At 46.6% G+C, this 15,634-nt stretch overlaps 1 protein-coding gene across 1 annotated transcript in view; it reads left to right on the forward strand.

Moving 5' to 3' along the window:
* LOC138300374 (spondin-2-like) overlaps positions 1–11,309 on the forward strand; it is a 79,811-nt gene extending 68,502 nt beyond the window's left edge. Inside the window, exon 5 of the mRNA XM_069239668.1 lies at positions 10,952–11,309. Within this exon, the coding sequence (XP_069095769.1) occupies positions 10,952–11,004 (53 nt within the window). The 3' untranslated portion in view covers positions 11,005–11,309. The remainder of the gene's footprint in view (positions 1–10,951) is intronic.
* Positions 11,310–15,634: the final 4,325 nt, after the last annotated feature.

Here is a 15,634-nt window from a genome sequence, read left to right on the forward strand (position 1 = left end):
CAATTCTTCTTGCATATCTCCTACATAAGGTTCGTCGTCCAAACCATAGTCATCCCTTTTTCTCCTCATCACCCATGTTTTTGTTTCTCCTATGTTTATTTTTTCTCTTATTCTCTCCTTTTCCCTTTTCCTTGTTCTCATTTCTTTTAAATTTCCCCCTAACATATTATCTAATATGTTACATGCCACGAATTCTGTGAGGGGCATCTGAGTGTAATTTCTTTTCTCCTGGCTAGTGGTCGGTAGGTGGGTACAGATATAACAATCAGACACATTTGCTAGTTCTTTGTACATTGATACCATTTGCACAAATGTATTGTCCTTATAATCTCCTCCATCTTCTTTCCATTTTGTATATTTCACCCATTTTGTTTTATCCTCCACCCTCTCATGTTGTTTTGAGTTATTGTTGTTCTCACCACCGGTTGCTCCTTCACCTTGGCCACTTTTGGGGATGTAGTGTTCCTGGTCGAGCCATGGAATATGTGTGTCGTCTTTATATACTATCAGGATCGTTGTTATTATTATAGCTGCTACCGGGGTGAGTAATGCTGTGACCACCACGGGCCACTTCTTCTCCTTTTTCTTACGTTGTAATCTGAAATCCATGTCGCCTTATAGGGTGTGGTCAGATGTGGCTAGCACTTAAAACCAGTTCTATTGGTATGTACCCTTTGATACCTCCTTATTCCTGTAGGAGTGCCACACGAGTAGTCTATTCTTTTGGTATATTTTTTTGGGGCGACGTTGAATGCTATTTGACACTTGTAGTTATGCAGAGTATAAAGGGATAAATCCCAATGTCCAGTTCTAAGGGAGTTGGGTGCGATAGTCCACTGACCCGAGGGATGTCCCTTTTGTCCTATTTTTGCTGTATTCCTAATTGGAAGAGGCACCTCCCAATGGGGCTACAAGCCGCACCGATCCTAGTGACCGGCTGCTTCCGTAGGACTGGGATTTGTACCTCTTGATGCAAATTATTCTTGCAGACTTTTAGTATTCTGTTTGTTTATATCCTGATGTCTTTAATACTTAAGTGGGCTCACTTGACTCTCCGACTCCTGTGGAGAGTAGCACGAGCAATTCTGAAAGAGTATCATGGTGTCCCGCTTGCACCCTCCGACTCCTGTGGGGTTGCAGCGTGAGCAGTCCAAAAACAATGTTCTGGTGTACTGGGGAACCCGCTTACACTCTCCGACTCCTGTGAGAGTGTAGCACGAGCAGTTCCGTCACTGTTGGCTGGTGGCGCTTGTTGAACAAAGGTTGTACCGCTGTGGTGAAGGTGGCATCACTCTCATCGGCAACTCTGTTGGCGGCTGGTTGTCCTTTGGTCCAGCGGCCTTCTTGGTGTGTGAGGTATGGACCCAGGATGTGATGCCCTCACACTTGACTGCTGTGGCTGTTGTCAACAGTGGTTGAAGGCAGTGACGTCTGGTGTGGGCCTTTACCCACACCCAGTCTTCAGGATGCAGTTCGTGTTCCGGTGGTGTTCCTTCTTCTGGTAAGGCCTGCAACACCTGGCGGTGAAGATAACGGAGTGTCTCAGTTATTTTTTACAGTATTGTAACAAGAGATCATCAGTTATAGCCAATGGGGCAACTGACATGTGTCCTGGTATATTCATGGGGCGACCAAAAACAATTTCATGGGGGCTCAGTTTGTGACGCGGTCAGGTGTGCTCCTCATGGCAAGGAGTGCCAATGGGAGTGCGTCTATCCATGATAACTCTGTCACTGCACATATTTTTCCTATCTTATTTTTCAGTACCCCGTTCGTTCTTTCTTTCCACAGCTCCCGCTGCTGGTGGATGATATGCACAATGTAACTTCTGTGTTATTCCCAGGCCTTTGCAAAGGCCCTGAATAACCTGGGAAATTAATCCTGGTCCATGTCAGAACTTAAAAGAGTCGGCACCCCAAAACGCGGTACCAGCTCTTTTAATAAACACTTTGCGACAGTTTGTGCATCACAAATTTTTGTTGGGTATGCCTCGACCCATTTGCTGAACATGCACACTATTACCAGAACGTATCTTATTCACCGGAGGCATTTCAATGAAATCAATTTGGAGACTTTCGAAAGGTCCGTATGGTGGTGGAAAGTGGCCTGTTGCTGTTGGGGTGCCCTTTCCTGTGTTATATTGTGCACACACAGTACACCTTTTACACAACTGTTCTGCACATTGTCTGAATTTTTGGTTGAACCAGCACTGTGAAAACGTGTCCACTTGAGTCTTCTCGATCTGAATGAGAACGCAAAAAGATCTTGGGAATCCTCGTGTAGAGGCACTTAGAAGAACGCATTGCTGAGATCTAGGACGGTGAAGTGGGTCGCTGTACTTGGAATATTTGACAATATGGTCGCTGGGTTTGGAACTACTGGGAATGATGGTACTACTGCCTTGTTAAGTTCTCTAAGGTCCTGAGTAAACCTGTATATCGGGGCTCCATTGGGCCCTGTTGCTGCCTTTTTTCACAGGGAGTATCGGAGTGTTGCATGGGCTACTTCTAGTTTCCCGCAATATTCCTTGTCTCAAGAGATCTTCTATTACTGGAGCTATACCCTCCTCTCCTTCCTTTGCCAATTTGTATTGTGGTACCTGCCGTAACTTTGCACCAGGGCGCAGCAACACTTTCACTGGTGGGTAGTCCAGAATTCTTCCTACATCATTCGGTCCCTTCGCCCATACCTCATTGGGGACCACTTCTTGTAGTTGAGGGGGAAGAGTGTGTGACTGTTCCTGCTTGACTGTGATGCAATGGGTGAATGCCTGTAATGTTATCCCATTCTCCTTACTTTCCAGGAAGATGCCTTCTGGTGAGCATCTAATGGTACACTGTAGCTTGCATAGGAGGTCCCTTCCTAGCAAATTTACAGGGCAGTATCTGGTGAAGAAGAATTGGTGGTTAACGGTGATAGGACCTACCTTGAGTGTCAGTGGCTGTATAAGGAATTTGTCCATGGGTTGCCCTGTCATCCCCACTGCTGTGATTTGTATTTCTGATAGTGGTGCATTTGGTATATCGGAGGCTCTCAGCATTGATCTAGTGGCCCCAGTATCTACTAGGAATGGCACTGTTTTGCTCATCACCGTCCCCTCCACGTAGGGGCCGGCTTGATCTACTGATAATACCGGTCCCATGAAGTTTGCCTCTGGGGGAGGAGGAGGAAACCCGTGTCCTCTTTGTGGTGCTTGTGGTGTGTCTTGATGCGTGCCCCACCCAGCGCATGCCTGTTCATAGGGGTAGGCATCATATGCGTTGTTGGTGTAGGGTGGGGGTGGTAGTGCTATTTCCTGCTGCTGCCTCTGTTGCCCTCTGCCCCCTTGTCCTCCAGCTAGCCGTGGGCAATCTGCTTTCCAGTGTCCTTGTTGGTTGCAGTGGCAACAGGTAGTGCCTGGGGGGGGCGTGAAAGGAACCCTTTCCCCTCGTCCCCTGCCCCTTCCTCTACCCCTTCCCTGGCTGTTGTTGTAAAACCTTTCCTGTGCCACCATAAGTTTCACCTTATCCTTTTTTACCTTTTCTTCCTCTGTTTTTTTATGTTTTCCTGGTAATCAGCGCAGTACCTAGCTGCTGCTAACACTTTGTCAATTGGTTCTTGTTGCCAGCACATAAGTGAAGTTTGTAAGTGACTTTGTATGGGTTGATGTAATCTATATACAAAGTTAGTTACAAATGCTGGCATCGCCTCTCCTAGTGGGTTCTTCATCCCGCTGCTCTGTTGGTACACCTGGAGTAACCGGTCATAGTAACTTGTTACACTTTCATTCTTTTCTTATGTTGTATGTATTATTTTTGACCAATCTGTCTTTTCCTCTGGTACCTTTTCTTTTATATATTTAATTACCCTCTCACTTGCTTTCTCCACTGCTTTTCCTGGTGCCCCTCCTTTACCCCTTTCTGGTTCCTCTGTTGGCCATTGTACCACTTTCTTACAATCCTCCCAGAGATCCTGTGGTATTATTATGCTGAACAGCATGTTTAAATCCTTCCACAGAAATTCCCCCATTGCCACTATCCTGTTCAACTCTGTGTACCATTTCTGTGGCTCTTCACGTAGTTTCGGGTAGTCCTTTGTGAAGGCATACAGGTCACTGCGAAGCCATGGTACATAGACGTACGTGGCCTTCCTCCCCTATTGTAGCTATGGGCACCTCTCTCAGAGGCATCTGGTGCACTATCTTTTTCTGTTCCTCTAATTCTTGTAGTATCTGCGCTGTATTTAGCCCTTGTAGCAGTGTGTCCCAATTTTGTAACTTTAGTATAGCATTTTGTAATGTTTCGTACAATTTTTCATCCTCCCACCCTTGAAGTTCCTCATTAGTAAAGCTCATTCGCGAGGTGTCCCAATGGTGTTCTGCGGGCAGATCTTTTGCCATTTGCTGTGTATATTTCTGGTGTACTTGTGGCCCCTGGTCATTAATTCTGTGCGTCCTAAGGTCACCAGTTCTTCCCTGTATGCCCTAGTCAGTTCGTCCTTTAAGTCCACCAACTTTTGCCTCCCATCTACCAGGTCTTTCATTAAAGACTTACACAATTTCCCATCTGATTTAAAAAAAAATAATAATCTTTGCATACCAGGGGAGCTACTGGGTGTTTTTCTTGACATGCTGGGGGAGCTACTAGGCGTCCCTCCTTGTGACATGTTTCCTGATAAGCTATTTCTTCTCCTTCCTCCATTTGTATCCTCATTTTGCGCTGCTTCTAACATTTTGGAGTTGTGTTTGGTTTTGTGAGTGAAAACACATATATCCCATATTATTTCCTGCAGGTCTGTTACGCTTCTAACCTCATCTAGCGTTGTATCCTGAAACTGCTGTTTCCACTGTGTCTTCAGTAAGTTAATCTTTTTATTTCTCTTTTCTACTTTTTCCTTTAGTTTTTCATTTTCTTTATCCAATTTCAATGCCATATGTACCACTTCATTTTTCACTTCCTCCAATATTTCATGCTCATTTAACCCATCTAACTCTACTTTTGTCATTTCCTCTCTTATCAACCTCAGAGCCACTTGGCGTGCTTCATTTGTCTGTGCCTTTTTCTGTGCCAGTGATAGCTCCTGGGGTTGTGTTACTGTTGTTTTTGTTGCTGTCTGCGCTGGCTCCTCAGCCCGCGCTTCTGTTCTACTAAGTCTCCCTGTTAGGAGGTCTTCAATGAGTGGGTCTTCAACCTCCTCCTCTATCATTCCCTTTTCCCTTTCTTCCTGTGGTTGTGCACTTACCACAGGAACACACGGGAATGTACCCAACACCTCCATTCTTTTCTCTCTCCACTCTTCCCTTTTTTCACTCCTCTTATTCTTCTCATAGCCCTCATTCTTCCATTCCAGCAATGTTTTATGTACTTTATTTTTCACATCGCTGGTCATCCGTAATTCTTTTAAACTGGAAGTCCATGCGAAGAAAGCGTCCCATTCTAAATCCCTTTTCTTGCGTCCCTTGAGAGTCAACATCTGTCTCAGGTATGTTATTTTATTCATGTCATAGGTGCCAGTAATAGGAAACTGCAAGTCTGGTCTTTTAGCTGTCAATTTATGCCATTTTTCTAAGAACAATAGTGCATGTAAGCCTTCCTTAGTAGCTACTTGATATGCTGGACTGTCCTTAGGGGGGCTAGGTTGCTGTGTGTCCAGTTTGTCTTTACTGAGAGGGTTCCCCATGACTGTCTTACCCTAGCCTTTTGTTACATAACACGAAGACAATTACAATCGCCCCAGAAAACAGTAGGATGTCGGTGTGTTCTTTACACCGCTCATACCCCGTGACACAGAAGGGATAACAATGGGTGCATTCACGCATGGAGCTTCTCTCTGCCAACAACAATAATTTATTAGTAAAAGCAGGAAGCCGGTCTGCATTCATGCCACAAATCAGCCAGCCATGTCCACCTTAGCGCACACAAAGTTTGAAAACAGACAGTACCCAAGGTGCTAGTGACGGCGTCCATACTGGTGTCCTTTGGGGCGAATCAAGAGATGACAGAATAGTCAAGAGGGAAAGATAAGAATATCACACCCTTGCTTTCCTGCCCTGGGGCAGGGTGCGGCTGTATGATGTTGGAAACTGGACCAGATCCGTGGCCAGTGACACACAGATAATGCAATAGCGGTGAACAAGTCAGGCAACCACATGTGACGGAAGAACCATAGACAAGGGTCACAGTACAACTTGCCCTGTGGGGTGATCCTACTCCCACCCCTTGTATCAATATGTAGTGAGTGCAGGGTGGTGTTTTTACTGTGGGATGTTGGCAGATTAAATCAGTCAATTGTCATAAAAATCGGTATTATGTCGCCCAGGAGTCCACCCCCCTAGTCTTAAATTTTCTAAAAATTCCTATCCAAAAGCGCAAATGCACGCAGTCAAAATAAATCACAGTACACCACCTTGTTGTGAACCCTTCCTTCACGAATCAAAAACCACTTTCGCACACACACATATTCATATATCAAAAACCACTTTCACACACACACACGCATTCATAGATCAAAAACCACTTTCACACACACACATAATGAAATCAGCATCTATAGTTCACACTATTTTACATGAGTAGCCGATAGTTCAATATGTCATAGGCATTGTTCAAAGAGCTGCAATATCACAGGAAACAGATAACATAACAATTGGCTAACACTACAAACAGAGCTTGGCACCGCCTGCCTGCTCCACTGGAATGAACCACTATCATTCTGATACTGGAATGAACCACTATCATTCCGATACACACGAACCCTGGCACCACCTGCCAGCTCCTCTTAAATGGACCACTACCATTCTCATACACATAGACACATAGACCCTGGCACCACCTGCCAGTTGTTCTGGAATGGACCACTACCATTCCACATCTGGGCAACACCCTTTTAACCTGGGGTTGGCGCCTACAACACCTTCTCTGACCAGAGTTATCCATCCCAGCCCCTCCGGCTGGGGACTGCAAACAGCGACTTGCGCTGTGTTCTGAAGCAACACCGCTAGTTGCCTCTATTCCTCGGACTTCGTTTTTAACAGTAACAAGCTACATAAAATACAGGAAGCTAATCTAATTATACAGCTGCAGCGCAGGGAGGAAGGAAATGGTTTAATACAATGGAAGGACTGAATTAACACAGAATGCCAGCAGCCGGCGAACGGCTATAGTTAACCATCTGAATGTTTTTACGACGTGTATTAGAGAAGCCCGCAACAGAGGAAGAAATGCCCTTGGCATGCCACTGGAGACAGAGAAAAAATGCAATGATAAAGAAGAGCAGGCTAAAGGGGTACGGAATATATATATATATATATATTAACCATAAATCCATCACCAACACTATGCAGGAAACACATTAACGAAACAACTCAGTTACCTTCCCATCTCGTGATATTTACACTTAAAATACAAGAAAGCAAACAGCGAGAGCAGGATCACGAGGCAGCAATAGATACTCACGACAGCCCAAGCCTGCCTCACAGGAGGGGCCTTGTCCAATTGTTCAGTAGAAGGCCCGACCGAAGCAGGAGCTGGGCTGAAGGGAGTCATCCGCTGAACGAGACCGCATTCTTTCCACCAAATGTAGAAGCCAAATTATTCAGCACCCATCCAGGATACAAACAACCGTTAGCCAGCTTTTCTAGGTAAACATAAAGAATTTATTAGAGATAGAAAGACATGTACATGGAGGATGCTCGGTACTAGTTGTACACGAACAGCCTGAATAAATGAAGTAATACACGATCTTTTATAGTATTAAACCACAAACATAATTCAACGTTCTATTGGTTCTTGACATTGACGTATGATTGACGTATGATTATTTCTCCATTATGGCTGAAGGTGGTTCTTCCTATCACACCATATATAGTAATAAAAAGCATAGACAAGGATTTTACACAAGGTGGCCTACGTGCCTAATATCACATGGTCCATCTTGTGACAGAACTTGAGAACTTGAGAACATCACGTACTCAGACTGGTACTTTCCAGAAGGGATATTGCTTCAGCTAGCATGCAATGACGATGATATTTCATGGTGGCTGTTCAGAGAGCAAGCCTTGCAACATAATGAGTTCCTAGCAGTAGCGAATTACATTTGTAGGCCTCTTTCCTTAATGATAGGCCTGTGCAGAGATTGTCATTGTGTATCACAGGGGCCACTAGGCCTAGCATACCTAAGAACTGTTTCCACAAAGCGAAACACTGTCACTAAGTATGAAGAGGGCGTCCGTACAAGAACTCTGTGCCCCTAAAGTGGTGACAGATAAGTGAGCTGCAGAAGCCACACACAGCCCATCCACATAGATAGCCAACAACTCATGACCGGGAACTTTCGCTGTTCTTATCATCAGTGTTCGCTGTCCTTGGTGTCAGAAAAGTCCACCAAACGTCCTTTTCTCCTTGTTCCTTATAATCCTCATTGTCACTTTTTTTAAAGAAGTTCTCACATCGATGATCTTGTGATAGCGGTTTATTGAAGAGCAGAGATAACAGCTTCCACAGAAAAGGGGCACAGAGCATAACTGATGCTCAGGAGAGATGGAACATCATGACATCATAAACCCATGATGTCGCCATGTTCCATGCAGCACCCAGCAACATCACCTAGCAACATCACCACAAACAGTTTCAAAGGTATCCCTCTCTGCACCTTACAGCAGGAAGGTTATCATACAAAGTTGTTGTTTTCGTACCAGACTAAAAGTCTCGATCTCTTTGAGGGCCATTCAGAAATGAAGACTGTTCTGTATGAGGTTAGAGGTGCCTGAACATGCTCTTCTAAATATTAAACTGGTGCAGAAATCTATTGTCTAGGCCTTCCAGTAGTAGGTCTGACTGGGTCAAGGTTAGGCTGCTTCAAACGTAGAGGCCAGGCTGCCATTATAGTACCTGAGGCAATATTTGTGAGTTAAAGTCACTTTTGTTTTAGGAAAGATTCTCCCATCATGTGCCACAATGCACGTTACAGTGAAGAGAGTGAGCCTTGGAACCATGAAAGAATGAGAGAAACCTGCTCAAAGGAGATTAGCTAAACATCAATACAACTGTTGCTTAATTGGCTAAACGTCAATGGAATTGTTGCCTTGAGCTAAGGGGTAACTGTTTGACCTCTGAATTATGTATGAAAATGATAGTTGCCAAAATCCCAAGTCACTGCATTTGTCTTTTATGGCCCACTGAGATTTGATTCAGGGCATTGTTAGCACTTGGCCTAGTGGCTTTTTAAGTCATTCCATTCTGGGCGTCCTCGCAGATGGAAGAGGCAAATGCTTTTCCGACATCTGGGAAGCATCAAGAAGGGATTTAGAATTTATATTTATTTACCACAGTGATGCATTTTACCTGTATGGCTCTGACCTTGAGTTTATGGCTGTAGATGTTTTTCCTATACCAGGATAGTAGTGATTGTAGTGCTCTGCCCTTTTCATTTTCATTAAGGTACAACACAAATGAGCCCAATAAGCTAAGCTCAGGTTGCGGTCCAACCGCGTTGTAGTACCGTGACTGGTTTGTGATCTTAGCTTCATTTTACAATGCAATTGAAGTAGTATTGGGTTGCATCACACATCCATATTCACAGCCACAACTTCTTGCCTCATTAATATTTATGAATCAGATGGCATTTTGTGATCTGTGAATGCCTCTGAATGCAGATAGGGATACCTGCACGTGACAGCAGACATCCATCAGGGGGTCGCATTCCCCTCCAGTGGACAGTTGTTTAACATTGATTCAGAATGTGTCACAGAAGACACTTCCTAAGTTGGATAAACGCTATCAGCTCAAAAGGTACCTTTAGCAACTCCTGATTTTACAGTGGTGAAGCCTGCTATTTTGAGAATCACATGTATTGCTAAAGAGCAATCAGCTTGTACATCATGCCATATTTGTTTTAGGATAGGCATTTTCCGCTGAGTTGTTGACTAGATTTCAATGCTGTGGTTATTCAAATGTTTACCAAGTATTTGGGCTACTAATGGATGGTGGTGTTAACAGATCAGAAGGAGGCCATAATGATTAGGCAGTATTTAAGAGGCTGTTGTCAGGTATTATCCTGCATAGGGTTTTGTGACCAAAACATTAAACATATGTTAAAACCAACCAAATCAATAGAGACAGAATTGCAGGTCCTGCTTAATGTTTATAAGGAAGCATGATATTTAACAATTTGAACTGAAAGGCCTAATAGCCCTCAAAGTCTATTGGTATCTTTTACTGTCATGTATTCATTTTAAGCCTTATCTCTCACAGAACTCACAGAATGCACAGATAACATGTGTCAATATATGCACCACAGACTTTTGTTTTTAATCCTGGCTTTGCTTGTCTTCCCTTCTAAAAGAGACCTTGTCTGAAAGTTCAGGATCGACTGATCCCATGAAGAGCAGGGTCAGTACAGATCTGCATAAAGTGGGCCTCTGTCTAGAGTGGCACAATGAAAGAAAAACAATGTGTTGGCATGCTACCCAGAATGATTGGTTTAGACCAGTGGTTCCCAACCTTTTGACTTCTGTGGACCCCCATTTTATCATGACTGGAACCCGGGGACCCCCACTGAATCATAATCCGAATCCAGGGACCCCCCACTGAGTCATTACTGAAAGCTGGGGATCTAATCTGTTAATATTAATTAATTTTCTAAGCAGTCACGGACCCCCTGAGGAGGCTTCGCGGACCCCCAGGTGTCCCCGAACCACAGGTTGGGAACCACTGGTTTAGACTATTTGCAAGCACTGCTCCCATCACCTTTTGAGTGTTTCATCCTTATCTTCCACGGTTGTCTCATCAGCTTTGTGTAGAAATAGATTAAATTAGAAGTGGTTGCTTGATGTATTGTTCAGTAAAACATCTAAATAAAATACTGTAATGTTTCTAAACTGATTGCTGAAAAAACTCTAAGCAATAGTTAAGCAAAGCGCAAATGTTTGCTCAAAGTCCTAAGTATTCTCACTAACCTTTGTTATGTTTCATAGGATTCAAGAATACAACAGCATACCTACATTCAGTACCTACGCATTCAACTTAAAGAGACCAACACCTCCTCTCAGGAAGCATTCTGCATTATGGAATGGGACCAGCGGAGTCAGCTACTGAAGACAAGCATTAAACATCTCCCAAAGTTGTACAAATGTAATGCTTCATTTAAATTAATCTCACATATTTTGTTTCTGGTTTATCTTAATGTTAGTAGTGCTTAGATTTATTTGAATAACAGTAGTAAAAGTGCTATGAGTTTTTGGGTTCTTATAACACACGCTATGTGAACTTATCATCCTGATATCAGTTGTTAAAAATTAAAGTGACTGTACACAATGTAGCCATTGTTCTGCTTTCTTATCTTTCCTAAAATGTGAGGTCTACCAGATACTCCAGTTCCACACAGTCTGCAGCGCAGATAACAATGCTACTGCAAATTTTGTGCCTTCAATTTACATCTAGAAATATGGTAGTACTGAAGCAGTGCACTATAAAATAATGCTTTCCAGAGTTGAATCTTACAAGTATGAAATGTAACTGCTCTGATAGAATTGAATAGAATTTAATAGATGTGCACCATCACAAAACCATCTGAGTTATATTATTTAAAAGATTTTGTAGAGCGCATAACACCAGTAGATGTCAAAGCACTCTGGGAGGCAATACATGGCAGTCTTTAGAAGCTCAGAGGATGACTAGTGGGTCTGGAAAGAAAAAAAAAAGGTTTTCAGATTTTTTTTTAAAACAGTGAAAGAGTGATTTAAGTTGACTGCATCCTTTCTGGTACAGGGCTAAGAAAACCATTTTAAAGTAATCCTTTTTTTATGATGAGCCTGTGAAGGGAACAAATCCCATCCCTGACCAAGAGGTGTCTGGGGGTTTGAAGGACCAGACAGGCTGCTGCATTCTGGGCGATTTGAAGCTTATTAAAGGAAGAGTTTTTTAATTCGAGATATAAGGAATTGTAGTAATCCAATCATGAGGTGACCAGAGCAATGATGACAGATTAGCACAATTCCAGGGGAATGTAGGGAAAAATCTTCCTCAAGGTCCTGATATAATGATGAGGAAGCAGGTACTGGTGGTGTGGGTGACCTAAGTGTCAAAGCTTCCGACAAAATGAGTCGAGTTATGAATGGCCTGCTCCAATATGATGGGCAGCACTTGGTACGTTGATGGCCTACAAACCAAATTTGTCTTTAACTGTATCTTCTGATTGATTGGTGAATATTCACAGTTTCCCTGTGTAGATCCCTTCTGTGCTCAATTGGATACGGATACTCAGGGGTTCTACCTTCTGTTACTTGATCTACAACTGTGATATTATTTGTTGGCATAAGTGCACAACTACTTCAGAAAGCAAACAAGACATCTGCACATGCATCAATTTTATCGCTGAGTTCTTTAAATTCCTTCAAAATTAAGGAAACTCACTGCATCTAGTCTTTCATTACAATCTGCCAAGGATAACTAATGAACCATCATTGAGGAGGGGTCATTGACTTTAAGAGTGTAGGGATAATGGGATAAATGTTTAAAACTGACCCCCCCTGCCCTCCCACCTCCCCCTCCCCTCTAGCTACCTAGCGTTTTTTTCACCCCCCCTCCCTACTCGCTGCTCCCTCGCCCGTTTTCCCGCCGCTTCGGCCCGCCCCCTCCCACCCCCAGCTCCTCCTCCCTCCACCCCCTCTTAATGCAGGTCGCTGCGCTGCGAGGGCGCGTTCTCTGACCTTGTTGTCAGGACAGGACGCTCCCCCTGCCGTGCAGCGCACCCTGCAGGTGCTCTGTCCCTGACTGCCGCTGCTGCCCGGGTTCGAGGCCCTCCTCCACCCGCAGGCCCCCGCCTGCGCCTCATCCCTGGTGGCCCAGTGGTGGGCAGTAAGGTTTGCTCTGTCGTGTCTGTCTCTGTTTCCTCACCGTCTCTCCCTGTTGTGTATTCTCTGTATTGTATTGTAATCACGTTGTCACTGTTATTCACTGTTATTCCATCTGTGCCCTGTGTCCTAGTATCTGTATTTGTTACCTAGTAGTCTCGTTATTTTGTGTGTTGTACCACTTCTTGCTCTCTCCCCTTGCGCGTCTCCCTCCTCCTCTGACCCCCCCGCCCTCAATCCAGCGCCATCCGCCCGCTTCACTGACTCTTTTCTCCCAGCCTACACCCCCTGCCCTCCCACCTCCCCCTCCCCTCTAGCTACCTAGCGTTTTTTTCACCCCCCCTCCCTACTCGCCGCTCCCTCGCCCGTTTTCCCGCCGCTTCGGCCCCGCCCCCCTCCCACCCCCAGCTCCTCCTCCCTCCCCCAACCCCCTCTTAATGCAGGTCGCTGCGCGACCGAGCCGATGGCGCGCCAGAGGCAAGCGCCAGGACCCCACGCACTCAACAACGGCCGAGACCAACACTGCTACCAAGCCGCCCCGAAGCACACCCACGGACCTTTGGCCTGCCGCAACTGCCACTTCTCCTGCGACCGAACCTCCAAACCAACGACCACCAGACCGAACCACCTCCACTGCATACTCCTCAACACCCGCTCCGCACGCAAACACGGCGTAGAACTCTGGGACCTACTCGACAGCACCGCCCCGGACGTAGCCTTCCTGACCGAGACATGGTGGAACGACTCATCCACGCCAGACATCGCCATCGCCATCCCAGATGGATACAAGATCTCCCGCAGGGACCGCACCAACGGCTACGGAGGAGGACTCGCCATCGTCCACAAATCCTCCCTCAAGATCACCACCCACACCGACGAGCATTTTAACACCGCAGAGCTTCTACACTTCCGGATCCACACCGACCCCAACACCACCCTCAGAGGTACGCTCGTCTACAGACCCCCCGGTCCACAGGCCCAGTTCTGCGACACCATCGCCGACCTCGCAAGCACCCACGCACTCGCCTCCACGGACTACATCCTCCTCGGGGACCTCAATTTTCACCTCTAGAACAGCAACGACCACAACTCCACCATGCTGATTAGCAACCTCAAGAACCTCGGACTCAGACAACTCGACACGTCACCAACCCACGCCGCCGGACACACACTGGACGCCATCTTCTCCACCAGCGACCACGTTACCTTCAAAGACACCACCGAATCCTACTGGACCGACCACCACTGCATCCACTTCACCTACAACAAAAACACCACACACCACCACAGCCGCCAACTCCCCCGCCGCAACTGGGGCAAAGTCACAGAAGAACAACTTCTCAGCACCCTCTCCCAGAACCCACCGAACGAGCCCACCGACCCAGACACCACGGCCTGCAACTTCAGACAATGGATCAACAACTGCGCCAACATCCTCGCCCCACTGAAGAAACCCCCCAGCAACCTCGCCAGCAAGAAAGCCTCCTGGTTCAATGACGAACTCCTGGCCTCCAAACGCACCTGCAGGAAACTGGAAAAGAAATGGCTCCAAGAACGCACACCGGACAACCACCTAGCCCTCAAAGACGCCACCCGCCGACACCACCACCTCATCAGGACCACCAAGAGGTCCTCCTTCAAAGACCGCCTAGACAACAACGCACACGACAGCAAAGAGCTCTTCCGCATCGTAAAGGAACTGTCCACCTCCAGCGCCAACGTCAATGACATCCCGCCCTCTGAGGAACTTTGTGACTCCCTCGCCGCTTTTTTCCACAGCAAGATCGCCGACATCCACAGCAGCTTCAACACCCCGACCACATCCACCTCCGTCACCACCTCGAACCCAAGCATCGCCAACCCCATCACCGCCTGGTCCAACGTCGACGACGACACAACACGCAAAATCATGAACTCCATCCACTCCGGATCACCGACTGACCCATGTCCCCACCACATCTTCAACAAAGCCGACTCTATCATCGCGCCCCAACTCCGCAAGATCATCAACGCCTCCTTCGAAACAGGCACCTTCCCGGAAAGCTGGAAGCACGCAGACATCAACGCCCTCCTCAAGAACCCCAAAGCCGACCCCAACGACCTCAAGAACTTCCGCCCCATCTCCCTCCTCCCCTACCCAGCAAAAGTCGCAGAAAAGATTGTCAACCTTCAACTGACACGCCACATCGAAGACAACAACGTCCTCGACCCCTCACAAACCGGATTTAGACGCAACCACAGCACCGAGACCGCCCTCATCGCCGCCACAGATGACATCAGACGTCAATTCGACCACGGCGAGACCTCCGCCCTCATCCTCCTAGACCTCTCAGCGGCCTTCGACACGGTCTGCCACCACACCCTACTATCACATCTCCAAGAAGCCGGCATCCAGGAAAAAGCCCTAGCCTGAACCTCATCCTTCCTCTCCGGCAGAACACAGACCGTCCGCCTCCCACCCTACCGCTCAGAAGCCAACAACATCATCTGCGGCGTCCCTCAGGGCTCCTCCCTGAGCCCAACGCTGTTCAACATTTACAAGGCCCCCCCTCGCACAAGTGGCCCGCCGTCACGACCTCAACATTATCACCTACGCCGACGACACCCAGCTCATCCTCTCCCTCACCAACGACCCCGCCACAGCCAAAGCCAACCTCCACGAAGGAATGAAAGCAGTCGCCGACTGGATGAGAAATAGCCGCTTGAAACTCAACACCGACAAGACAGAAATCCTCATCCTCGGGACATCCCCCTCCGCCTGGAATGAATTGTAGCGGCCCACCACCCTTGGAACGGCTCCGACGC

The sequence above is a fragment of the Pleurodeles waltl genome, chromosome 6, assembly GCF_031143425.1.
Source record: "Pleurodeles waltl isolate 20211129_DDA chromosome 6, aPleWal1.hap1.20221129, whole genome shotgun sequence".
NCBI classification, from domain to species: Eukaryota; Metazoa; Chordata; class Amphibia; order Caudata; family Salamandridae; genus Pleurodeles; species Pleurodeles waltl.